Genomic DNA, 24,436 nt, shown 5'->3' on the forward strand with positions numbered 1-24,436 from the left:
GAAAAAGACTGTCCCGCTCATATTGTGAGTGAAACAGAGAACAGGGCTTGGGACCCAGCCCCAGACTCTGATATGGGCTCCTCTGCACCCTGCTTGACTGCCTACATCTGGGCAGCATCCTTCGCTGAAAAGGGGAAGCTCCCAGGGGGCAGGCAGGTGCCTGGAGTGAGAGTGAGGCCACCCCGGGCAGCCAGAAGAGTAGCGACTCCCCGTGAGGCCTTCCTCTAGGGTGCTGGGCAGCAGCCAACCCCACGGTCCCTCTGTGGGTGCCCTGGACAAACCACAGGCCCCAAGCTTGCCTTGTATGGTGCCCAGGTAGGTTTCCAGAGCTGGGTGCAAGTGAGCCAGGACCCCCAGGACAACTGAGTCCTCAGTTGGGCCCAGAAGATGTGCAGCTCTGTCCAGCCCGTCCATGCTATGCATTGTGGCCCCCCATGTGCTGACAGCCAGATTTCACTGTGGCCTGTGTGGCCGCTCTGGGAGGCCTCATCATGAGGAGAAAGGCATGGATAGAAGCCAGGTGTAGAGCTGAGCTCCCAGTTTTGACGCTCACTAGGTAACATCTTGAAAAGGTCCCTTCCCTGGTGTCACCTGGGTGACTGAGAGGACCGATGACAAGCAACTGTGCTCAGGGTCTTCTTTGCCCCTGTGAGGTCCATTAAGGGCCCCTTTGTAAAGATGCAGACGGAAGGGTGGCTATAAAGACAATACCTTGTGCAAACGTAGAAGAGGCAAGAGCCATCATCTCCCCAGCTGGACCCAGGGTCCCCTGGCCCATGCCTGAGACATCACACCCTGTGTCCTGGGCTCCAGGCTGTGTAGCACTTTGGTCTGAGTTCAGCCTCTTTTGCATCCTCTGCAGCTCTGAGCACACAGATCAGTGCACAGAAAGCTGTCCAGAAACAGAAGCTAAACTGAGCTCTCTTTCTAGGTCTCCATGACATGACAGTGAAACCCAGCAGAGGTGGGCACGTGAAAGCTGCTTGAAGAGTGTTGGCAGAGGCAAGAAGGACTTGCCTTTTTCTTGGGCAAGAGGAGGGAGGAGGACACTTCCCTCTCTGAGGAACAGAGGAGGGGGAAGGACCACCTGGGACCCACAGCGCCCCCTGACCTGTGTACAGTAGCCATGTGCTCCAATCAGGTGGCTGGTGGGGACATCAAAGTCCTGGCGGATGCTGGAAAACACAAGAAGAAGCATTGTTAGCACAGCTCTGCCTGATCCAGGTTGCAAACTTCGCTAGGTGACCAGGCGCTCCCCCTAGGTTCCAGGCTAAGACCCAGAATTCCAGATTTGGTGGGAACCTGAGATCTCTGTTCTGTGCCCTCCATGGAGGAGGCTCCCACCCAGAAGGGATGGGCCTAGAGCCCGGGCCTCCTAGAGTAGAGCTCACTGCATTCTCTGGGCAATGGCCTCCACTCCAGCCGCACCAGGGCTCTGCCTACACCAGAGAACAGTGACTGAAGCGTGACACAGAAGAGAGGACCCTGGGTTTGGAATCCAGTGTCCTGAATTCACATCCCAACTGTCACTACCAATGGTGTAGACTGAGGAACCCTCTTCCACCTCTAAGCCTCAGGCTGCCAGCCTGTAAAATGGGAGGAATGGACTCTAATGTTTCCTTGAGTTATAGAGTAACAGTCACCACCACCTGCTCCTGCACCAGGCACTGTACGCACATTATTCCCTAAAACCCTTCGAGAAAACCAAGCCTCAGAAAAGGGATGTCTTGCTCAAGGGTGCCCAGCTCTGAGGCCTGTGCCCCCACCCCATGGTACCACTGTGGTTCCACCCTCAGAATGGAGTCCTTCAAAAGGTGCAAGGTGAAAACCTACTTTGCTGAAGACATTCCCCAAACTGAAAGAAATGGGCTGAGCACTGCTAGGAACCAGAACAATTCAGTATCCCGGTAGGCAGAGGTGTGCCGCACATGAGGCAGAAAACCCTCCCAAGTCTCCATCCTCCTTCCCGGCCTGCTGCCCTGCTAGGAAGCCTACCATTAGGACATGGTTCCTTTTAGCCACCCCAATGTAAATCCCTCTGGGAGATGAAAACTCTGGTGAACAGAGCCCTGTAAGGAGCACACAGGGAAGGAGCTGCTATCTACTCACTGTGCTCAGCAGGTGGCAATTGCAACCCCCAGCCCCGAGTGAAGTAGGAATTCCTGTCTCTATTTTATAGATGTGGGAAGAAGCGCAGAGAGGCTGGCTCTGGGGGGCAAGGTGAGGCCAGGGAGCCTGGGTCCCAGGCCTTTCCCCCCGACTTCTGCACATGACCCTGGGGGGCACACACAGCCCTGGGGGCACACACAACCCTGGGAGTCACACTTGAACCTGGCGGTCACATGCAGCCCTTGGGTGTACACACGACCCAGGGGGGTACACACAACCCTGGGGGGGCACACATAGCCCTGGGGGTCGCACTGGACCCTGGGGGGCACACATGACCCTGAGAGGCACACTTGACTCTGGGAGGCACACACAGCCCTGGCGGGGGCACACACAGCCACCCAGCACTGTGTTCAGGGCCTGGCCCCCTTCCTTCAACCACACCCCAAAGACAGAGGCCAGGTAGAAGATTTAGAGAGGAGACCCAGGGGTAGGAAGGGCTTAGCAGTCAGAGCATTTATTTTTTCTTTCAGTAGCAGAGAAGAGAAACTTGGTCTCAATTCATGCTTTAAATCTAAGCTCTGCCATAAGCCCACAAGCCTAAAATACACGCCTGGGTCTCTGTCTGCTTCTAAAACAAGTTTAGAAATTCCAGCTCCACAATACTTGGGGAAAACACTTGCTTGTGGTTTTTAACAACCATGGCCAAATACGGAAGGTTTATGGTCCATATGAGAAGATGAGCTGGGGTTACCTTTGCAGGAGCTTGCAGAGAACCACTAAGGCTTGGGGGTCTTCTGGGAAGGGTGGTTGAGGCTCACCCACCACAGATAGCCCAGCAGGCCTGGGAAGGAGCCAGCTGGGAGTGACTCATGGCAGAGCATAGAGCTCGGCTGGCGCTAGCTCAGGCAGAAGAATTGATGGAAATGCTCTCTGCAGCATATACAAGCATCTTCTGAAGAGAAGAAAATAACCTCAAAAGGGTCCTGAAGGGGGCCGATAAGCATCACTGGCCCCATGCCACCCGGAGCTTTTAGAAGCAGTCCAATCTTCATAAGCTCATTGCCTCGTGTTCACCCAGCGGGCTCGAGAGCCTGCGTCAGCTGGGAGCAGGGGGACAGGCAGAAAGGACAATGGGAGGAAATGGTAATTGCATCCTTAGGTGCAAACACGATGGGAAATTCAGCAGTGTGCTGAGATCTTAAAAGGGAGAACATCTGCATTTCACATCAGGGCATTCGAGAGAGAGACGCCAAGGAGTGGCTTATGGTTTAAGAGATTTACAACTTTGGCAAATCTAGATGCCCAGACCTCCCTCTAGGGGAATTCTCTGGAGAGCTGAGTGTGAGGAGTCCTTGAGCAGAGGAACAACAGCCTCAGCACTGCCCCAGAGAGAAGGTAATCCACATGGCTAGTCCCAGCCTGCTGTGTGGCCTTGGTCTCCCCTCCTGCAGCACGAGGGCCTGACAAGATGAGAGGTGTAATGGGATGAACTGCATCCCCTTAAAATTCATATGTTGAAGTCCTAACCTCCAGCACCTCAGAATGTGTATTTGGAAAGAGAGCCTTTCAAGGGGTGACTAAGTTAAAATGAGGCCATTAGGGTTGACCCTGATGCAATCCGACTTGGAAGAAGAGGAAATCTGGACACACAGAGGGACACCAAAGATGCACATTCACAAGGAAAAGATGAAGTGAGGACTCAGTGAGAAAGTGGCCACCTGTGAGCCCGGGAGAGAGGTCTGACAAGGTACCAACCCTCTGGCACCTTGATCTTGGACTTCTCACCTCCAGGGCTGTGAGACACGAATGTCTGTCATTATGGCAGCCCTAGAAACCAACATAAGTGGCCTCCAACATCTTTTTAGATTCAGAGCCCTTTCTTCAAATGCAATACTACAGGCAGAAGTCCATTATATGAAACATACGGGCTGAAGGCTGTGTGGAGGCTTGTCCCATCCTTCTCCTCCTCTATCAGCCCCTGGATCTCCAAGGACATGCAGCATCCTAGGAGCAGGGGCCACCTGAGCCACAGCTGTGACTGTCCCTTACCAAAGACTGACTTAACCATCCAGTCTAATGAGCAGCTGTCTCCTTCATGTCCTCCTGGGGGCTGGACGATCCTGGGCCCTCAGAGAATTCTGCACAGCCTGAGGAACCAGGCACCAAGCTGGATGACAGGAGCCAGGAGGGCCCAGGACCAGACAAAATGGAAGCTGTCCTGCACTGGGGGCCTCTCCAGGGAGCAGAGCTTGCTGGGATTTCAATCCAATAAGCACAAAGGAGAGATGGGCTTGACCAGGGGGTGAAAACTCACAGAATAGGCTTGGTCCTGGCTGCCCTGACACCAACCTCCACAGCATTCTGGGAGCGAAGGGTCAGAACCCTGAACCAAGGGTCTGGGGTGATGACCCAGCCTCCAGGGATGCCTGTATCACCCAAAGACAGAGGAGGAGGAATAGAGAGCTTTGCCCAGGATGCCAGCAAGGACCAAACCTCCCAACTCTGTCCACCATCAGAAGGTCCCTGAGATACTATGCTGTATCAAGAAACAGAACAAAGGGGATATCAGGGCTGGGAGAGTTTGCAAGGCTCGGAATTTTGCAGAAGGTAAGATGAATGCCCAGAGAGAGTAGAGAACTGGCCCTGAGTTAGTGACAGATGTCAGCCCAGACTCAGGGCCCTCTGCTTCCCTTCTCCACCTGCCCTCTGTCCATACATCCCGGAAGGGGAAGAGGCTCTGCCACTGAGCAGGCTGCACAACGCATGGGCCTTGAATCTACATAGTCTCAGGCACCTTCAAATGCATCTTTCTCTCAAAAGCCTTGTAAGGCCAGGAGGGTAAGACCACCATCTCTGTTTTACTGATGGGGAAACTGAGGTCCAGTCAGTAAAAAGGACTCGTGGTTTTGTGGTCACACAGAGTAGGCAGGACTGGGACTCTGTCCCTAGTACCAACATCACAGTGTCTGCTGTGGCCTGAAATACAGGATGATCAGCCAGGCCAGCCAGCTCCAAGCAAGCCCCAGGGTCCCAAAGCCCTACCCCTAGCCCCCACCATTGCTGGCTCAGGCACAGCTTGTCCCTTCATCTAAAAGCCTCCCTGTGTGAATCTGGGCATGTGGTATAAAAGTTTCTGAATAAGAAGGAAAATAAGTCCAAGTGGCCTAGACACCAGGTCCCAGCCTACAGTCACAGCCATTCACCTAACAGCAGCGTCCACTCGGCCCCTGACTGGTGAGTGACCTCAGGCATGTCCTGACCTCTCTCTCAGCTTGTGTCTTCACTTAGAAAACCAGAGGACTGGAGCAAGAAATCTCTAGGGGCCTCCTAGGATGTGCACAAGTGTGCCTGGTCCATGACTCTATTGAAAACATCAAGCCTGAAGTAGGCAGTACTTACCCTGGGGAGACCCAACCAGCTATCCCCCCTCCACCTGACCACTAGGGCACCAGGCCCTGGAGGAACCCTGTCCTACCAGGCTAGCTCCTGCTTGCCACTCCCAGAAACTGACCCTTGACCACACTTCCCCCACCCACCAGCAGCGACCTCCAGAGATAACAGCCCTTTCGTGGGGTTTATATTGACTTTTAAGGACAACATCAATAGTGTAAGGGCAGCTGTGGTACAACCAAGAGAACTTGGGCTCTAAAGTCAGAGGGCCCTGGTCAAATCCAATTACTGCCACTTATCAGTTATTTCCCTCTCTGAGCCTCAGTCTCCCCATTTGCAATACAGGTACGATGACGCCTCCTTCTATTAAAGACTGCTGTGAGAACTGAATGAGATGAACTATATAAAGCATTTGGCATTCGGTAAATGTCACTTCCTTTTTTCTACTATAACAACCATAATAACAAAAAACAAAACAAAACAAAAAACAATGACCAAGAGGTCATGATTCCTGCCATCTCAACCACTCATATCACGGCCAAGAACCCAGAATAAACTAAGACCTCCAAGCAGTTGAAATGGAGCTGTGAATATCTGAAGAGGATTTGGATAGAGCGGATATCAACTGTTTTCCCAGGACGGCCAAGAGAGAGTAGACGATGAGTCAGAACCAATGGGTGTCAGGCCCCTTCTGCCACCTGCACTACGTGACCTTTGGTAAATAGCTTTCCATTTCTGAGCCTCCGGTGTGTCATCCTGACAGGGATAACAATAATTACCTCAAAGGGCTGTTGCAATAAGGGACTAGACCATATCAGGTCTTGAAAACTGCAGAGCGCCCCACAGGCTAGAGGGTCAAAGTTGTTTCCATTCTCAAAGCAGTAAGAGGAGAGGGCTAGGATGGGAGCCCAGGAGGCAGGGGGAGAGTTGGTGGAAGGCTCTGCAGGATGGAGAAAGAGGGACCTGCAAGGAGGAAGAAGGGAAAGCAGGGCCCCAGGCTCATCAGCAGCTGGCCAAAGCCCTTCCCAAGATGCCTTCTGCCATCCACCTCTTCCCACCCACCATGTCCAGCTCCTTCCCTCCCAACTAGACCCTCTGCAACTGATCCCTGCAAACCCCCACCAGTGGCCTTTGCCTACTTTGTTCTTGCTGCCTGCCAAAACCCTTCCCACTTATCCCTCAGAGCCCTGCTAAATGTCACCTCCTCTAAAATCTCACTCACCCCAGGGACAGAAATGCCCCATCTCTCCTCCTCTTCCTAAGGGTACCCACCAACTGCTTTTCACACACCTGTCTTGCCTCTCCAGGTGGCAAGGACTTTGAGGGCTAGAACTGGTCTCCAGACCCCGCACGTGCACAGCAACTGTGCCCCTAAATAACATGACCCTACCCACACCTACCCCAGGTGACACTGCATGTGAGAAAGGCCCTGGTGGAACAGCTTCCAGGAGCTGGAAGAGGCAGGTGGACGTGAGCACCCCACCTGCACAGTTGAGGCTGGTCCGGCACAGGAGACCCTTTCAGCAAGTTAATTACGTCTCCCTCCTTTTGAGGCCTGTCCTCTTTCTCTGCGCACCTGGCCCTTCGTGAACATGTAGGTAAGGTCCCTGGGTGAGTGGGTAGGGGCAGGAGGTGCACACAGGACCGAGGGTCAGGAGACCCCCCCCCCAGCTCTTCAGCAGCCTGGGTGTGGCCCCCCTTCTCAGCTGTGCCAAGTGGGCCCCTCCCACCCAGCTCTCAGGCTTGGTGTCCACGGCAGAATGACTGTCCTCACAGCTCAGTGGCTGTGACTTGCCACCTCAGCAGCCTAGGGGTCTGGCCCAGGCACAGTTGGCTTGCTTTAGCCCAGCCCATGCCAGCTGCACTGCACGAGGACAGCAGGTAGTCAAGCACCCAGCTGGTATGGGCCTATCTAGGGCCTCATTTGCCACCTCTCTTTCTAAGTCAGCAGACACAGCTGAGCAGCTCCTGTTACCCCTCCCACAGTCCAGGGAAGACAATGCAGGCACAGGGTCTTCGACTGAGAGCCAGGAGCCTCGGGTGATGCTGCCAACTGTGCCATTAACTGACCCTTCACTTCTCAAAGTCCCCACACCTGTAAATGAGATAAGGGTTCCAGCCTGTAGGCCCATCCCTTGGGTTGCCACAAGACCACAAAGGCCCAGGATGGCAGTAAGGGCCCTTTCCCTCTCTCCTCCACCTCCAGCTCCCGCCGAGGCTACGCCTCCAGATTCAGTCTTCCACAGGGTCAGGTGTCTGCACAGGGTCTCCAGAGGAAGCGAGGCAGAGATCTACAGGACAGAATTTGCTTCCCTGTAAAGGGGCCTGGGGACAAAGGAGCAGGTGGCTCCCAGGGATGGGACCAGGGAGAGAGACAGAGTCAGTGTAAGGAAGTGGAGTCTCAGTGGTGGGCCCACTATTTCCATGACACTGGCATCCATGCCCCCATGGGTCCACCTTCCATTGTCACCTTGGTCTCTTGTGACATTGCTGAAAATCTTCATTAGTGGGGACTCTGCCCTAATCTGAACCAGTGTTAAAGTTCGGCTGGAGTTTATTGAGGAAGTTCCTCTCCTCCTGTTTCCCAGCTAAGCTTCAAAAGGTCTTAGCACGCTGGGTAGGAAGGATACTTACCCAACCCACCCTGCCTCACATGTGACCTGGGGGAAGACTCAGGTGAGAGACGGCAAGTGAGCCACAAAGCCAGGGTGTCTGTTCAGAGACGGGAGCCCAGGGGTCAGGCTCCTGGTCTGGGTGGCTCTGTTAACACCTCATTATTCATTATCCTGGGCTGGCAGAGGCTCAGCAGAGTCCCAGGTAAGCTGACGAGCATCAAATGGACCCCTCCCATTCAGAACAGCACATTTGAACCTCCAAGAACCCATGATTCTCAAGGGGAACAGCCTCTGTTCACATCTCACCCCATGAACCACCCACCCCCGTGATTCCCCCCAGAGGGTCTCTGATGGGGTGAGTGCTGCCCGCACTTGCTGGAACAGAAAGCTTGGTGATCTCTTTTCTCCACTACTGAGAGGAGCCTGGGGACCTCCATGAAGGCTCAGCCCACCCCAAACCCACATCTGCTCCCCTGTTCTCAGATATTTGTTTCTTGACTCTACCCTATCCCTTTGCTAGCGGATGTGGTGGCCTTCTCTGGGTGGTGACTGCCTTTTGGGGATACCCCATGTCCATACGTATGTGATGGTGCAGCCTAGGCCTGGCCACGGCAATCACACCAGGAATGGCAGCCAGCAGCCAGCACCCAGCAGGCTGAGGAGCTGCTGGAGAAGGGCTCCCTTGAGCCCACCGTGCAGGAGGACCTTCCTGAGAATGCAGCTGGGACAGAGGAGCCAAAAGTGAAGACACAAAAGAACAGACACCAATTCCCAAAGACAATGTCTGGGTTCCTGGATCCAGCCCCTCTTAAAGCCTGGGCTTCTGATAGGAATCAGTCAGTAGCTTTGTTTCTGCTTCCACTGGCTGGGAATTGAGCTTCTGTCACTGTCTTTCCAACCAACACTCACGGTTGGCTTTTGTTTCAGGACTATTTGCACAAAGGAATCAACTATTTTGTTGCTGCCATTGCTTTTAATCTCTTGAGGAGAGTTACGAAGAGCCACAGAGTGACATGGTGTGAGTTCTGCCCAGTGTCATCCCTCACCCTCAGCACCTAGCTTGTGCTGTTCTAAAACTGTTTCAACAAATGACAAGCTACCACCTCTTCTGGACTTTCAAGACTGCCTTTGGGCAGCTGAATTTGCTGCTGTAATGAAGGCCAAGAATCTACTGCATGAAAAGGTTTTCACCCTCACTGGACCTTCTCAGGGCCTCAATGACCTGGCCAGGTCTGTGCTCCACTGAGGCACCGGAGTAGCCCATGCTCAGTGCTGCCCAGGTCTGGTTCAGAGCTGGTCCTGACCACAGGACCCTGAGCATCCTTGGGGCTTGTGAGAGCTCCCTGGGGAAAGTTGTAGCCATGTGGTTTGAAAAGCAGCAAAGCTTGGCGAGCATGAAATCCTGCATGAGATTTACCGTAAGCAATTCGAGATATTAGAAAAGAAAATAAACGGCTTGAAATCAAGTGGAAAAAAAACCTTCACAAGGCTTTGCACAGCCTGGGATAAACAAACCTCAAAGGTCTGTTTCTCGACTGTTCTTGAGGCCTCTGACAATGAAGTGGCCAGGCAGGCAGTGGTCGGCAGCACTTGGCTAGGTTTACATCTGTCCATGGTGTCCTCACCCTGGTTCTGGTCTGGGTTAGGAATGGCCAACAGACAGGAGGCACTGACTTTGGTGCAAGGGCCAAAGAAAAGAAGCCTCCAGTGCCCAGGCATGAGTCAGAGAACCCTCACCAGGGGGGAGGGACCACCATGCCCTCTCCAACACATATCACAATCACATGCACATGTACACAATCAAGTCACCATTCACACAATCTCCAACACAACCACCAACACCCATGTCATCTCACACCCGGCCATACAGTGTCACCAATCTCGCCCATCCACACACACACCATCGCACCACCACAAATGTACACATACACACACTGTGTTTGTAAAGAACTGGCTGGGTTTTCTCAGCCCACCACTCTGCTTCTCTCGAGCTGAACCGCAGTTGGTCCTGGAGACTCAGCTGTCTCCTTTTGCTACCAGGACATGTTTTCAATTGCCCAAAGTGGTAACAGATTGCCCTGAAATGGCATCAGAGGATTCTTTGGTAAAGCTGAATCTGAACCCCAGAACAGGAAGGCCCTCGGCGATCATCTGGTCCTGAGGTTTTTAAGCTGTGTATGCAGAGCTGGGGCTTCTCCAAAGGGGGGTCTCAGGGATGGTGGCTGGAGAGCAGGGGTTGGTGCTGGATTGGCAGCCTGAGGAGCGGCAGCAGGGACCTCTCCCTCCCACCTCTGCTGCTCTAATCAAAGTCATTCTGCTGCATCTGCTTCACACAGTGAGCTTAAAAATAAAGCTTATTTGGGAAAAAAAAAATCAGATTTTGTTTTCATTACAAACATAGTTTTAAAAGCACCAGCCCAACCCCTCCTATTAGATAAAGAACCTAAGGCACAGGCTGGGTCAGCTACACGGCTGTGGGTGACTGAGCTGCGCTGAGGAGCTAGGTATCCTGGTGCTCTTCTTGTGGTCACAAAGTGAGTGCTTTCCTGTGACTTGCCACCCCACTGGGCTTCCCTGGACAAACCTAATGGAGCCTGAGGTGGGTGACATTTGCACCCAAGTGTCCAAATGTCTGTAGAGAAAGGCCTTTGCTGGCTGCTAGCCCTGGAGGCAGCAGGCAGAGTTGGGATTCCAGCCCCAGAACTGTTATCATTGCCCTGCGAATCACTGCAAACCTTCAGCAGAGCCTGGTATCCCTCAGAGAGCCAAGGCTGGAGGTGACGGGATGCAGGGAGCGCCGCTGGAGTGCAGTGTGCCTGGCACGGGAGAGGAGCAGGCTGTTCTGGGGACTACCCTCTGGAAGGCCAGAGAATGGCTTATTCACGGGCGCACTCCCACATGCAGGAATGCTAGCACATTATCTGAAATAATTTCAGTGTGGCTGTCTCATGGGATCTGGGCAGCGCCATGACTGCCCAGGCTATTCCCATTCTTGCTGGCATTCCTGTCTTGCCTCTTCAGGAGTCTCCCCTGGGCCCCAGGTGGGGTGGGAGGGTTAGCTCCACTCAGATGCCCACATCTCCTGCAGCCCTTCGGGAGAGGCATGCAACAGTCAGGAGGGAGCACTGGAGGAGCCCCCAGGCAGCACAGACTGCCCAAGGCCTGCCCTGTTCCTCACTTGAAGCCCTCAGTTTAACTAAAAGCTTAACTAAAGTTCTCTTGAACTTGAACAAATCAGAGAGAGCTGGGTGTCTTCTCAAGTACACCTCTGAACTGCATGCCCCTGGGCGGGGCTTGGTCCCAAGGCGCCTCCTCACCCCTCCGGTGGCCCTCAGCACAAGGAGCTCTCGGTTGCTCTGGACATGCCTGCCAAGGGTGAGTGTCACCACAGAAGCCCCATCAGGAATTGCTGGACATCCCTGTGGCTGTGCCTACCGAGATGGCAGCACGGCCTCCACCACAGGCCAAGGCTGCAGGCAAGAAAAGACAAGAAGGCACACAGAGGCATCTGAGCTCCTGGGATAGGGTCAGACCAGCCGTGGCCATTATTCCCGGCTTGTACCCACCAGGAGCTGTGCTAAGCACAGCTACATCTTATGAGGCAGGAATTCTCACTCCCACGTTAGAGGAAGAAACTCCAGCTCTATTCAGAGGAGTAGAGAGTCAGGCCTAAAACCAACCAACTTTTTCCAAAGTTCAGGTTTTCAAACAGCAAGCCCAAAAAGCCAGCTCTGGGGCCAGATGGCCTGGGTGGGGCCCAGGGCCACCAGTTTTACTTGCTGTAAAATCTTGAAGCCTACTCACCTCCCTCAGCCTTGCTTCCTCCTCTGAAAAACAGGGATGGTGAGAGCACTCACAGCGGTGCCCACCTAACAGGGCTGCTGTGGACTCGATGCATTCGTGTGCAAAATGTTAAGGCAAAGGGCCTGGCACACGGGAAGCTTCACAGACGCTATCCTTACCGCTGGCAATGAAACCTGCCTACACACTGTCGTCTTAGGAGAAGAGAAGGGGAGGCCACAGGGTAAGATGAAGCCCAACTCATGCCTGCCTGCCTGGCCCAAACACCACAGCAGGGCTCTATTTGGGCCCTCTGGGAGGCAGAGGCCTATACTGCCCCAGGGCCTTGACCATCTGCCTGCAGGACACAGGGAAGGGCCTCAGATGTCCTGGAAGAACAGCTGGACTATGTGTCTCTGTGTGTGTCCACGTCTTTGTGAGTTTTTGTGTGTCTGAGTGTGTGTCTCTGTGTGTGGCCATGTATGCACATCTGTATATCTGTGTGTATCTATGTGTGTGTTTGTGTATGCGTGTTGGCAGGAGTGTGACTTCAGGCCCATAAGCATGAGGCTGTGCAGGTCCAGCAGGGCAGCATTCCCCACACTAATTCCCCACAGGTGCCCAGCTTGATTGGAAAGGGTAGGGAGGGGGAAGAAGCAGCCCTAGTCCCCCAGCTGTGCACAACATGAAGACTGGCCTGGGCATGGAACCCTGAAGCCCCTTTCAGAGGGACAGGGCTACATGCAGGAGCATGCATGTAACAAGGCGCCCACTCCCAGGCTGCCCTGGTGACCACCAGAACTGACACACTTGAGCACAGAGCCCTAGACTCCCAGAGCCAGAGGGCCCCCACATGGATGGGGGCGCTGAGACTGGCATCATTGAGCCTGGCCCTCATGAGAGTACAGCTTCCCCTCAGGGAAATCTGGAGATTCCCACCCAACCTCTCAGCCCAGGAATGAGCCAAACCAGGAGCAAACCCAGTCCTGGGGAGAAGGTGGTGCAGCTTATGGTCTCCATGCACGTGAGTCCACGCCAGGAATGAATCATATCATTACGGCAGGATTAGAAGTTGGAAAGCGCTGTGCGCTCACCGCATTTAATAAGGTCAGAAGCAGCAAGCAGCAGGCAGCCTGGCGCACGAGGCCACAGAGCCCCCACTGTCCTCCCCCGAATCCACAGCAGAGGCCCCTGGAAACAGGGAGGGCACCGACCAGACCCAACCAGGCCAGGAAAGAAGTGTCTCCTGCTGTGACCTCCCGCCCCTGGGCACCACAAGGCTACTCACCCTGCCTCCCCACTTCCCAGGGCCCACCTGCTGAGAGCTATTCCCAACTCCTCCCCTCCATGCACCCCTCAAAGTAAGATTCACTCTCCCAGGACTCCAGGCCCCCAGGGCTCTGTCCTCTGCTTGAAAGTGAATGGGGCAATCGATTGTACTTTCCACAGCCATTCATGCGCTATTAATCTGCTATACTTCCTGGTGACATGCCCAGGTGACAAATACAGACAAAGAGGCCTAAAAAGCTCCTAGCGAATGAGCTTCACGGGGAAACTCCAGCTGTGGAGCAGGCTGGGGGGCCATGTTCCACCTGATACAGAGGTAGCATAGAGACCCTGCCAAAAGGGGTCAGGCAGGGGAGATTAGGACAAGCCGCCCTGCCACCTCTCCCTGCCTCCAGGGCCTCCTGGCCACTGCCCATTCACCACCCGGGATGCCAGCCTTGTCCATGCAGCTGCAGGGCTGCCTTGGTCTACAGCAAGGCCTTCCTGTCCTGAGCTCTAGAGGGCCCTCAGCCATCTCCTGGGTCTCAGCCTCAATTGTCCATCCCCTGCACAAGTGCCAGGGGCATCCCCCTGAGTGCTCATGTGCACACACTGCAGTTCCAGGCAAGCTCCTTCAGGGCTGGTGGCATGTCTTTCAGGTTGTCCGCCACACACATGGTAGCCCTGGACACGTGTATATGTAGAATGTGACTGCTTTCTTTCCTCCACCAGCAGACCTTCCCCTACTCCACTGCTTCAATCATCCTTTCCACAGCACTCACGGAGCCCTCAACATGTGCCAAGCACCATCCTGGGCTCTAGGGAGGCAGCAGTGAACAAGACAGACCAGCATAGCCCCAGGGAGTTGAGGGAGAAAGATACTCACAGCTCCGTAGACCTGGACAAGATGGCAGACAGGGTGAGCAGGATGCAGCCATAGGGGCCCACTTCAAACTGGAAGGGGGAGAGAAAAATGAGCTCCATCCCATTTGCACCTCCCTCTTCCCAGCCCCACACCTCTGTGGGAGCCATACCCCAGGGAACAGCCTGCCCTGAGCCAACTGCCTCCAGCCCAGCCCCGGGGTTGCTGGGTGACCCGAAGGCTGACCTCCTAAAGGACGGAACATTGGAACAGCCTGAATGACAATGACAGCAGGGCGAGGGTGATGCAGGGGCCACCACAGAGAGCATCAGTGACCTCAGAATCGTCAAAACTCACGAGACAGCAACAGTCATGGCCAGCTCCATTATGGTGCAAGCGTCTAATGGGCATTATCACCCCGAACACTCTAACAGGCCTGGGGGACAGTACTATGATTACTGCCCTCTAGCATATGTGGAACTGAGGCTCAGAAACTGAGTGACCAGCTCGAGGCCGCACAGCTTGTCAGTAGCACACTGGGACTCCAGGGACCTCTAATTCCAGATCCCTTACTCAGAAGAACTGTGCTGTGCTGAGAGCAGCAGAGAGCAGGTTTGGAGCAGAGTCAGGATCCGGTGAGGCGAAGGAGGCAGCCATGTAGATGCATGTCTTAAATTTTTATATATATATTTTAAAACATCAACATTTTGGTATTTTGTTCATTGTGGATTTTTCTGATTAACTTTGATTTTTAAAAAAGACAGGTTTTGCTAATTTCTGAGATTTTTGGCACCCCCTTAGATTTTGCATCCAAAGTGAGTCCTCCTCCCAACTCTGGTTTGGAGCTGGTGTCCCGGGGCCTGTCCGCCTAATTTAAATCCTTGCTCTGCCACTCCTTGCTATGTGACCATGGAAACATTCCTGGACTCCTCTATCCTCAGTCTTCTCATCTGTAAAAAGAGGGTAATAATCACAGCACCTACCCTCATCAAGTTGTGAAAATTACGTGAGTTAATCCTTATAAAGCACTTCAAACAGGGCCTGGCACCTGTGTTAGCTGTTAGAACAAAGCTGGCTCTGCCCTGCCCATCTGTCCAGTGAGCCCAGTGGGCCACAGCCTACTGGGATGGGCCATGTCACTTCTGCTCCCCAGAGAAACACCATCCCCACCTGCAAGTCAGTGTGGAGGCCTCACCCATTCCCCTTTGGAAACCACGAACTGTGACTGAAGACACTGCCTGTTATAATAGTCAGTGTTCCTTATGTGTAATCACATTTTGGACTTAAAATTAGAAACAAAAATCCCAACTTGTTTCTCCTGGAACAGACAATGAAAATTATAAAACTTACCATGTTTACATTTTTGCCTTGGCTGCCAGGAAGCTCAGAGCCAAATATGGTGCTCTACTATGGTAACTATTGCAGCTCAAGCTTCTGATAAAATTACCTTTTCTTTTCCTCAAAATATACTATTTATTGTCATCCAGGAATTCACTTGGTCAATCAGTCTTTTAAAAAAAATGTATTGGTGAAATTTCTGTGCCGAAGATTCTCCTGGCTAAGGCTGTACTTGTTAACAAGGTGGATATGGATCTCTCTTCTTGGGGAAGTAACTTAGGGAAGAAAAAACAATAAGCAACTTGAAAAGGCTGGGAGAAGGGGTCCTGCCATGACAGAAATGCAGGCTCCTTCAAAAACACACAGGAAGGGCCTTCAACACACACTTCAAGTTTGGGGAGGGAGTATCAAGGAAGGGTTTTTGGAGAAAGCGATGTCCGAACAGAAACCTAAGGGACAGTAAGGAATCAGAAAAGTGAACGTTGTTCCAAAAGGAGAAGCACGTGCAAAGGTCCACAAGCAAGAGAGGGCAAGCTGACTATGCGGGGGCACAGCAGAGCCCTGAGGACATCATTTTCTTTTAAAAGCAACTTCCAATCTTTTTTTGGAAGTAGGAATGGAATGAATGAATCAACAACAATCTTAAATCAACCTCATCTTAATTCTGTGATCTCAGGCCAGCCACTTCATTTCTGCTGCCCTCAGTTTCCTCTTTGCAAAACAAGAATAATGAAGACCCACCTGGCCTATTTCCTTGGCTTATGGTGCACATTCTTGAGACAATGTCTGTGGAAGTGCTCTGACAATGGCAAAGAGTAATGCTGATGTCTCCCCCTGCACAGGGCGATGCAGGCTCAGGAGGACTTGGGCCACCAGCCCCTTGTCCCAGCTCTGCATGCTGCCTAGGGAAGTCACGAAGCTCTTGGTCTCGGTGTCCCTTTCCATAGAAAGCCTATCTAATTTGCCACAAATTTCCATCTCCCCTTGGACAGTCACAAAGTGTTCTTGGTCTCAGTTTCTCCTTCTAGAATTCTTGCCTACTTCTGCCATGGACATATATGCTGTCCTGGGGCAGCTGCAGTACTTTCTTGGTCTGTGGTCTGTTTCCCCTTCCGCCATGCCTGTAATGCCTACCTACCTGCAATGAAGTAACAGAAACAGAAGCCCACTGTAAACCCCAACTCTGTGTAAATTTGGGGAACTATTATGACATTTATGCCAGTGTTTCCCCCAGTCCTAGGAACACCCTCAAAGGGACCCCCTGAGCCCTGGACATGCCTCTCTGCAGTGGGTGGGGAAGAACCCTGCTTGAGGCTTCTTGCCCTTGCTGGAACACAACTAAATGGCACCAATATTCCATTTTGTTTTTTAAAACTTTTATTACAATTATCTCATCAAATTCAAGCTGCCAAGACATGGGAGGCCACAGGGCAACATGCCTGCATTGAAAGGCGAGGTCAGGCAAGGCGACTGGCCTGAAAACTGCCATCAGGGTCTAGAAAGTGGGGCCACTTGGGAAGAAGGGGCCATTCTTCCAGTGCTGCTCTGCACTCCATAGAGACCTGAGTCTACCAAGGAACTCCAATGGGAGGCAGAGGCGGGGGCATCCTCCAGCTTGCCAGGAGCCTGCCAGACACCTTGCCCAGAGGGTGAGCAGTAATGAAAACACAGCAAGGAGGCTATTTATTTTGGGCAAAGATGGCTTGGTGTACATTTCCAGGCCTGGCACGAGGAACCCCTCTTAGGCCCAGGCCATGAAAAATGAATTTGGTGAGGGTAGTGCTGAGGCAGCTCAACTGCTTCCAGCAAAAACATGAATTAAACTGCAGGGCGAGAGCTGCCTTCCAGAGTGAGGAGGGCCAAATATTGACCGCCTGTACCAAGGACCAAAGCCAGGCGAGGAGGCTATTGCTTTGAGTCCAGAGGCATCACTGAAAGGAGGCCCCTTCGCCCTGGAACAAATCCCACTCTCTGAACCCCATCCACAGTCCCTGTCTTGGTTAGGCTTCATCAAAGCCCTAGGGTATGGGCTGAGGGGGAGGCTCTATCTCATGGACAAGGATTCAGAGGTCCTGGTGCTGAGGGGCCACCCCAGTCCATCAGTGGGCAGCTACAAGCCTCAGGATCTGTGGTCATTTGAGCAATCACCCTCAGGCTCCACCTTAACCCCTGAAGCCTCACCAGTCACTTCCTTTTCCTGGCTTTGGTGGCTCCACGTTCTGTTTCAGCTGAGAGTGTGACCAGGTGATCCCATCCCTGGCCAACCTGGCCAGATCCCACACACGGATGCTATCAGGCTCTGCTCGTCTCTCCTGTGACTGCTGCACTCCCACGACACTCTAGATCAACAGCAGGTCTCCTTTCTGCTCCTTCAGACTGCCTAGTACTGCATTTGGAAGACACCCTTCTTCACGTGTTTAAGGTTCTTCTTTGAGAACCACACTGAGATGACGAAGAGCTGGAAGCTACCTGATAACTGCTCCATCTTCCATTTTCCAGATGAGGAAACTGAGACCCAGTGACTTTCCCAAGGCTACATGTGACTAAGGAATAAGCCAGAGGAGGCCCCCAGGCCTCTGCTCCAGGCCTCTTCTGCACAGGCCAGGCGGTGGATGCACCGCATCAGCAGATGGCCTGCTGAGTGACTCCAGTGAAAAACCAGAGCTGGGGACAGGCAGCAAAGGACAGACAGCCTGGGGCTCCCGATGCCCCAGCCAGCACTCCTTCTCCCATGCGCCTGGACAGAGCAACTCACGTAGAAAGGGAGCCATCCTAATCCATGCTTTTGGGACAGGCCCTGAGCCCTCTCCCCAGGCTGAGGGGTGAAAGCACTTCAGGTGGATTGCCCCTCCGGTGACCTCACCTGCCTCCTTTTGTTCCTAGGGTAGGCTCCATTGCCTACCCAAGGGACATCTGGTGCTGCCAGGGCCTGATCATTTCCCAGGGCTGTGCCCAAGCCTTCAGGGTCTTTGGGAAAGTTCTGCGGAAGGCAGTCTGACAGCAGGAGCTTTAGTCCTGGTCCTATTTCCAGCAAGTTCTCCCACTCTCCAGCTTACCACCAAACCCTCCAGTGCCTTCTGTGGGGCCGAAAAGAATGGATCCCACATCCAGAAGGCCAAAGGGAAGGCAAGGGGAAGCTCAGGGACCAGCCAGCACGCCAGAAGAGAAAGGTCTGTGTTCTTCCGCTGCTTCAATCCTGACACACAGATGTCAGAATTGTGAGGCCTCGTAGTGGGGGTCTCAGAGGTCGCGGGTCTGCTGGCTTTAGCTCAGGCCACACCTGCCTTCTGTAATGCTTCCCTCTCATTTCTACATGTCTACAAGGAACCCATCTCAAGGCTGCCCTTAGAGCATCATTACAATGGCAATCCTAATGTCAACAACAGAAGCTAACAACTACTGAGAACATCAAGCACAGGCCAGCTGTCCTAGGCTCTCTGCACGATGCTCTGAGGCAGGCACTGTTCTTCTGACCCACATTTTACAAATGAGGAAAGTGAGGTACAGAAGGATTCAGTAAGTTGCCTGAGGTCAGCGAGCTACTGAAGGGTGAAACTAGATTCAAAGCCAGGCCAACCAGCTCCAGAGACCGCGCTCTTTACCCCTGGAGTGTGTAGCCCCTCCCCACAGAGCCTGTGATACCACAGCTCTGCCATGACTTCTCAGAGCCCTGCGATCTGCTGCTGTCTGGCCCTGGCCATGTCCCCCCCAGCTCATGGCCAAGAGTGGATGTACAGCTCTCCTCTGGCAGGCGGGCGGGGCTCCAGAGCCCCCACCTAGAACAGCCCTGCCACCCCAGGGATACTAATCAAGGTGTGTATCACACTGCTAAGCCCTCCAACCCACCCAAGAAGCCGCTTTCTGGTCACCTCACCAGCTGGTCCCAGGACGCACTCCACTGATAAAGAGCTCCTGTATTCCAGTGGCGGCTGCTTCCACTCGGACAGAGAGAAAGCTCTGGTGACCTCCATCTAACAGCTGCTTCCTGTGTCCTGACCCCACCCATCCAGCTCTGCTGTCGGTAGCCCTGGCTGTGGCTGCTCCCTGTGCCCTGCCTTCAGGACCAGCTCTTGAGGATGCAATGGCAGGAGCCAGATCCCTCACCCCAAGTCCATTCTCCTCAGCCCCCAACCAGGGGCCAGCATCACTCCTTCCCAGCTTCCTCGCCATCCCAGGGTGGGACGACAGGGAGAACAACTCCAGTTCACAGCATTGTTCCCACAATGAAATCAGGAGGCTTAGTGATGCACATCCCACAGGAGTAAGGCATGCTTCATACCTGATGAATGCTTTGTTGAAGAAAAGTCACCAGGTCCTCATAGCAGGTCAAACTGTGAAGCGTGAGCTGAGAAGACACAAACACTCAGGATGAGTGGCCCAAGCCCCGTGCAGTGCCCCATCCTGAATTAGCTTCTGCTCCCTGGCTTTAGTAGCTACAAAACCCAACTTGGGAATGTCCCTGCATCAGAGAGCAGCGTCCCCAGGTCAGGGCTGAGAGGCACGACCATACCTGTATGTGACTGAAAGGCTGGCCGGTACCGCTGGAGTCGCCAGGGTTCAGGTGGCCCTATGGCAGCTCTGGGCCTGAGACCCCAGAATTCCAGCATCCTGTGTGGCCCCAACAGAGCAGGGCTGCACCCCATGGGTGAGTCACTGATATCAGAGAGGAGGCTGTCAGGGAGGTGGATCAGGCAGGGGCCATATCCAAATCACAATAGCCAGGCCAGGTGGAAGCCAACAGGCAGTATCCTGAGTTCAGCAGGAAGCAGCCCTTAGGAGTCTCCTTTGCTTTTTCAGGCAGGCCAGGAAAAAACACTTCAAGAGAAAACATTCAACAATGCGAGACCCTCAATTAGGGTCACAGGGCAACACGTGCCCAAACCGAGGTCAAACGAAACTAATTTGTTAAAACAAAAATTCTCAGTGAAGAGGTTGGCAAGAGGTAGCTGAAAAACTTCACTGTTTTTATATTTTACAAAATACAAAAATGTATGTCTCCCATTATTTCCCCGATTGTGTATGACTTAGATGTGGCTTTATGGCTGGTGTTCCATGCTATTAAAGTTCCTCCCTACATTCTAACTTTCTCTCCCTCTCCTTATCACCCCTGCCCCACCCCCTCCCACAACAATCCTGGAGCAGATGCTAAAGAAAGAGGAAGAAGGACACAGGGAAGCCACAGGGAAGCCCGGGGCTTAACCAAAAGGCATTCCGTACAGACTTCAGCTCTGCACACCCTCGAGGGGACAGGGAGCCAGTCAGCCTTTTGGCCGTAAAGCCAGCTGTAGCAGGAGCCCATCCCCAAACCCATCCCACGTCTGTCCCCACCCTAATCCCAGGATGAGGATTCCTGGGACCTGGGCTTCGGAAGGCCAGCCTGTCCCCAGCTGAGGAAGGATTTACTGATATGAAAGGAGACAGTCCCCAGGCAAAGCCAAAAGTTGCGTGATAATTTTCCAGAAAGCCGTACTGTTTCTAAGACTCCATCTGCTTTGTATTTCCCTGTTGGACTGAACTGCTGTGTTCTCGAAGCCCTAAAAAGGAAAGGAAGGTGCATGAGTCCTCTGAGTGGAAAGAAGGCGTGCCCTCCAGCTGGGGCGAAACCACATGTGTCATTAAATAAGGACAAATAAGAAGGTGGCTCCAGAGAGAAAATGGAGCCAAGAATTTCTCCTTTTTCCCCACTTTGAACTCACCCACTAGGCTGGGCCCAGAGAACTCCAATAGCAGGATTTAAAAGAAAAAAAAAAAAAAGAAATAGAAAAAAGACCGCAAAGGGAGAGCTTGGAATAACCAAACCCAAACCTAAGCCCTGACAGTAGGAAGTCTGACTCTCACCCACAACCGACAAATGTGTTTCCAGACTGCGGAATGCTGACTTGCCCTTTGTTTTCACTGATGGAGGAACTCCACCTCCGTCCTCTCTGAGGCTCCCCCTGGGTGTGCAGGCCCCAGGGGTGTGCAGCCCAAGATGTCCAGGAATTGGAGCCGGGTGTGGGGACCCGTGCTCCTTTAGTGGCTGTGTAGCCTTGGACCAGCCACCCTCCCTCTCTGGGCTTCTGTTTCCTAATCTGTAAAACAGGGAGAAATTGAATTCCTGCCCCATCTGTTCTCAGGGCTGCCCTGCAGACCGTAAGGGCCAGGGTTAATAAGTTAACTGGAAGGTGAGTACCAAAGACAAGTGAACAGTAATAATAACAAAAACAAATAACGATATCTAACACGTGGTGCTTAGTATGTGCCAGACACTGTTCTAAGCACTTCACAATTATTATTATTTATCAGCTATTCATATCGACACAATGATTTAAACTAAAAATCATATTTATATCATTTCTTTATACTGACTCATTTAGGTCTCACAGCCATCCAAGTAAGTAATTGTTATAATCATCCCCATTTTCCAGATGAGTAAACAGAGCGATTACATCAATTGCCCAATGTCACACAGCCAATAAGCAACAGCATTGGGAGTCTGACCTAAGAGTCCTTTCTCTGAAGCAACATGCTACAGTGACCAATGTGCCCCGAGTATGGTCCTTGGCCCCAAAAGTGATCTCCTTTACTATCGCTTAGCCTCACAGCTGGGACAGCGATGCTTCCACTCTGATGGATCAGGCTGAAGAGCCAGCAAACCTTGCATGTGGGTTATATGCAGTAGAATGGGGCCAGTGGTGAAGAGACGATGTGGGTCAGGATAACTGGGTCCAGGGCCTGGGCTCCACCTCACCTCCCTGAGTCTTTATGGGATGGGGACCCAAGTGACAGAGCAAATGGCAGTGTGCTTTGGGGACCGGGAAGAGCAGTACAGTGGGGTCAGGACCGACTCAACCTGAGGGGCTATTTCCCGAGGCCTCCAGATCAGAGAACTATAGAGTGGAGCTGGCTGCAGGGGTCAGAGGCTTCCTCTGAGGGGTCACCCCAGAGCTCCTCAGGAGGAAGGCAGGGCAGACAGACGACGCCTTCTGACATGAGAACTGGAGCCCAGAGAGGGCATCGCAGGGCCGCATAGAAGGCCAGGGCTCTCCCTGAGTCTGCAGCTGCTCAGCACATCAGGCTGGCTTGCAGGGCTCATCCCAGCATGTGGCACAGGGTGGGTACCGGAAGGACCCAAGGATAGGAGCACACACAGCCAGCTTGCCGGCAGCTGCCAGCAGACGATAAGCCATGGCAACACAGACCTCGGAACCACTTACAGCGCGACAACGGCTCTCTCTCGGCCCCCTGCCCGCCACACAATGTCTGCGAGGGCCAGGGCGAGGCAGTGGGTCCGGTGGGCATCTGAAGGCTGCAGTCCCCTGTGGACAAGAAAAGGAAGCCATTTATGCTTATGTGGACACAAGGCTGAGATGGTGCAGCTCTGCTTAGTGTGGTCAGGCAGCCCCCTCCGCAGATGGCCTGTTATTTCCCTGGCCTGCAGAGGGGCCACCTGCAGCCCAGGAGCCCCAAGGCAAAGCCTAGGAAAGAGGGATCTCCACAGCTGAGGGCCAAAGGAGGTGCCTTCAAGTGGGAGGCCCTGGGTGGGGCTGGTGAAGGAGGAGGCAGAGGAAAGGGCCCACAGGAGCAAAGAGGGCTCTGCAGGCTTGGTGGGGCCCAGAAGTGTGTGAGAGAAAGGGCTATGAGTTCTGGCAGGGACTGGGAGGCCCAGCCAGCAGTGCTCGGGAATGACTGCCATCTCAGGACCCTGCCCTGGCCCTGGCCATGCCCATCTCCAAGCCCCTGGAGTCAGTAGCATGTACAGGCAGGTGCTCTTCACTCCCAGGGCCAAGGGGACAGCAGCCTCACTTGCTGGACATTTAGACACACAGAGTGGGGGATGAGTGACAGGACGGATTCAAGGATGAGCTCTGTGTTTTGAGTGGGCACATGGCGGTGCCATCAAGTGAAATAAGGACAATGTGGCTGGGAAGAGGTAGCTGCAAATAGAAGATAATGAGTCGCACTTCAGACTTACTGAGTTTGAGATGCACTCAGATCTTTAGATAAGGCTGTCAGACATGTAGAAAGCCCAAGAGAGCAGCTGGGGCTGGGCACAGATTTCCCAGAGACAGAATGAGGAAAAGCAGAGACAGTGGCCAAGGGTGGAACCCTGTAGAACTCTAAGGAATCAGCGGAAGCAGAGGAGGAAGGGTCAGAGGGGCAGTATGAGGAGAGAGTGCCACGACACGGTCGTAGGAGCAAATGGACAGGCAGTCAGCTGTATGAAACATGGCAGAGACCTCTCTATAATAAAAATGGTAACTAAGAGGTCCCTGGTGCCTGAACTGAATGAGAGGGAAGGAAACAGCCAAATATACATATTTCTTTCCATTTCACATTCCCAGGACTCCTTCGAGGTGTACTTCTAGGCTTCTCTTGGATTCTGCAAATTTTTAAAAAACTCATAGGGAAGCTAGCTGGTCTCTCCCTAACAAACAAAAGGACTTGATGAAGACCCTGCTAGGGCTCAAAGGAATACAGAGGAGGGGGTTCCCTGCCTTCAGTCACCAAATAATTCCTGAGCTCCATGCGGAACTGTGCCGGGGAGGAAGAATACTGAAGTTTGTCCCTCTTTTCCAGGGCAGGAGAAAAGAAACCAAGAGACCAGGACCCAGCCCACCACAGTGGGCAGCATGTGGTCACTGCCCAGTGCCTGGGACACATAGCCAGTGACCTACACCCAGGCTTCTGTGGTCCAATTACTTTAAAAGGTGACAGAACACAGTGGCCCCTCAGTTTCCTCATCCATAAACTGGCAGTGACCACTGCACCTTCCTTGTGGCTTTAAACGAGATGTTTGTAAGGTCCATGGACCAGTGGCTGGCACGTGGTGACTATTCAATCAGTGGTGCCTATTACTATTGTCTTTATGAAAACATCAAGTCCCCACTTGGGCCATGACAAGGGGAAAGTGAATTTCCAACATCTAATATGAAAGTTGACACCAAGCCTCTGACACTGGAAATCCTTCAAATCCAATGAGACAAGCAACAAGCACTCGAGCACTTAAGAAAATAAAACAGCGACTGCCTGACACTTCTTTGGCCTCAGGAAGCCCATCGTGTTCCTTGGAGGAAATAGTTACCAAGCATTCACC

General features: G+C 53.0%; 1 protein-coding gene across 1 annotated transcript in view; it reads right to left on the reverse strand.

Annotated features, from left to right (window-relative positions):
• Positions 1–24,436, reverse strand: part of MINDY4 (MINDY lysine 48 deubiquitinase 4) — a 120,682-nt gene that overhangs the window by 18,953 nt on the left and 77,293 nt on the right. Inside the window, exons 10-14 of the mRNA XM_003270491.3 lie at positions 22,557–22,658; positions 20,831–20,894; positions 19,640–19,705; positions 14,047–14,114; positions 1,112–1,175 (exon numbers count right to left, since the gene is read on the reverse strand). Coding sequence (XP_003270539.1) covers positions 1,112–1,175; positions 14,047–14,114; positions 19,640–19,705; positions 20,831–20,894; positions 22,557–22,658 — 364 coding nt within the window. The remainder of the gene's footprint in view (positions 1–1,111; positions 1,176–14,046; positions 14,115–19,639; positions 19,706–20,830; positions 20,895–22,556; positions 22,659–24,436) is intronic.

The sequence above is a fragment of the Nomascus leucogenys genome, chromosome 17 (assembly GCF_006542625.1).
Source record: "Nomascus leucogenys isolate Asia chromosome 17, Asia_NLE_v1, whole genome shotgun sequence".
Lineage (NCBI taxonomy): Eukaryota > Metazoa > Chordata > Mammalia > Primates > Hylobatidae > Nomascus > Nomascus leucogenys.